Source organism: Frankliniella occidentalis, unplaced genomic scaffold, assembly GCF_000697945.3.
Source record: "Frankliniella occidentalis isolate FOCC.00 unplaced genomic scaffold, Focc_3.1 Scaffold453, whole genome shotgun sequence".
NCBI classification, from domain to species: Eukaryota; Metazoa; Arthropoda; class Insecta; order Thysanoptera; family Thripidae; genus Frankliniella; species Frankliniella occidentalis.
In genome coordinates this window covers 56,035-57,489 of record NW_026267571.1, presented here as the reverse complement: position 1 = coordinate 57,489, position 1,455 = coordinate 56,035, and the positions used below count along the sequence as shown (strand labels likewise).

Genomic DNA, 1,455 nt, shown 5'->3' with positions numbered 1-1,455 from the left:
TGTCCCTTTAGGAGTATGATAAATCTGATACAGACACAGAGGCATCATCAGCATTACAAAGAAGTGTGGTCTCAACACCATTCAGACTAAATCAACCTCCAAATAGAATTACTAGAGTAGAAATTCGTACAATTGCACACACTGTCCAACTGCCCGGAATGCTTTGGGGACAACTTTATGCCGTGGCGTGTTTATCTCGTTGCCGCACGGCCAGGTAAGTCCCGGTAGTGAGTGTAACTTGTCTTAACGACTGTGTAAGGTAGGTATAGGGGGTAGATAGTCTTTGTTGAAGTTTATCCTTACGGAAAACATGTTTTAGCCCTTTTCAGATTGTGCTTATTTTAAGTTTAGTGATAGACCTCTGGGCATAACTTGACACACGAAGTTTAATACTGCGTCTAGTATACACTGTAAAGTTATTTTGCAGTTTTTTACTTACTTTGTAGAGCTCTGACATTGCGCTGCCTATGTTATTAATCATAAGTCCGGGAACTCTGGCCTCAGGAGCCTCATGGCCCCCCTTTTCAAGCAGCAGGACCTTGAGGAAAAGAGATTTCGATCACACTCTGTCTCGAAAGAAAAAATTATTACCTAGAGCGGAAAATTGTGCAAGCGTGGTATACAGAAAATCATATGCTGCAAATACAATCAGGTTAGTACGTTTTATCGTGCAACACACGCACCTTGGTAGCAGGATCTTCGGACAACCTTGCTGCCAGGACACTCCCAGCGGCCCCGCCACCAACCACAATGTAATCGTATTCGGTCCTCTCGTCTCTTTCTGCAAACAGGGAACAGCAACAGCTTTATGGAGAGCATGTAAAAGCAAACGTCGTAAATCAAAGTCAAATCCAGACAGCAAAATCGGGGATTGTAGGAAAAATATTCCGTGATTAAACCGGATCCAAAGAAGAACACCAGGAGACCGATGTATACAAAAAACAACAGCATACTCCTTGAAGTGCTACTCCTCGCAATCAACGACTTTGTGGATAATTTGCTGCATAGCTCTGCATAAATCAGTGCATGCTTTAATACGCACAAAAGGTACTATTTGACAACGCTTTAATAATCTTGGCTAAGTCCAACGATTCATCCGTCCGTCATTTTTATAAAGACCAGAACTGCCTTCTAATCGCCCCCACCCTCCGTCCCTCCCTTCTTCTCACCCAACTGTTTCCTGTCTTGATTATTCTTTTCTTTCTCATGAAACCTAACCTGAAATGATATTTTAATTTTAGCGTATCAACTTTATCCATTTTTTAAACGGACCCGTTTCTGCCAGACAGTTGGGGCGCGCGGGGGAGCAGGAGCGTCATGGTTCAACACCACCTGTTGAGCAGCTCCACACCCACATTACGTTACGTCTTACGTTACGTCTTACGTTACGTCTTACGTTACGTCTTACGTTACGTCTTACGTTACGTCTTACGTTACGTCTTGCGTTACGTCTTA

General features: G+C 43.3%; 1 protein-coding gene across 1 annotated transcript in view; it reads right to left on the bottom strand.

Moving 5' to 3' along the window:
• Positions 1–1,455, bottom strand: part of LOC113213064 (glucose dehydrogenase [FAD, quinone]-like) — a 25,317-nt gene that overhangs the window by 22,234 nt on the left and 1,628 nt on the right. The window contains exons 3-4 of the mRNA XM_052274848.1: positions 684–781; positions 440–538 (exon numbers count right to left, since the gene is read on the bottom strand). Coding sequence (XP_052130808.1) covers positions 440–538; positions 684–781 — 197 coding nt within the window. The remainder of the gene's footprint in view (positions 1–439; positions 539–683; positions 782–1,455) is intronic.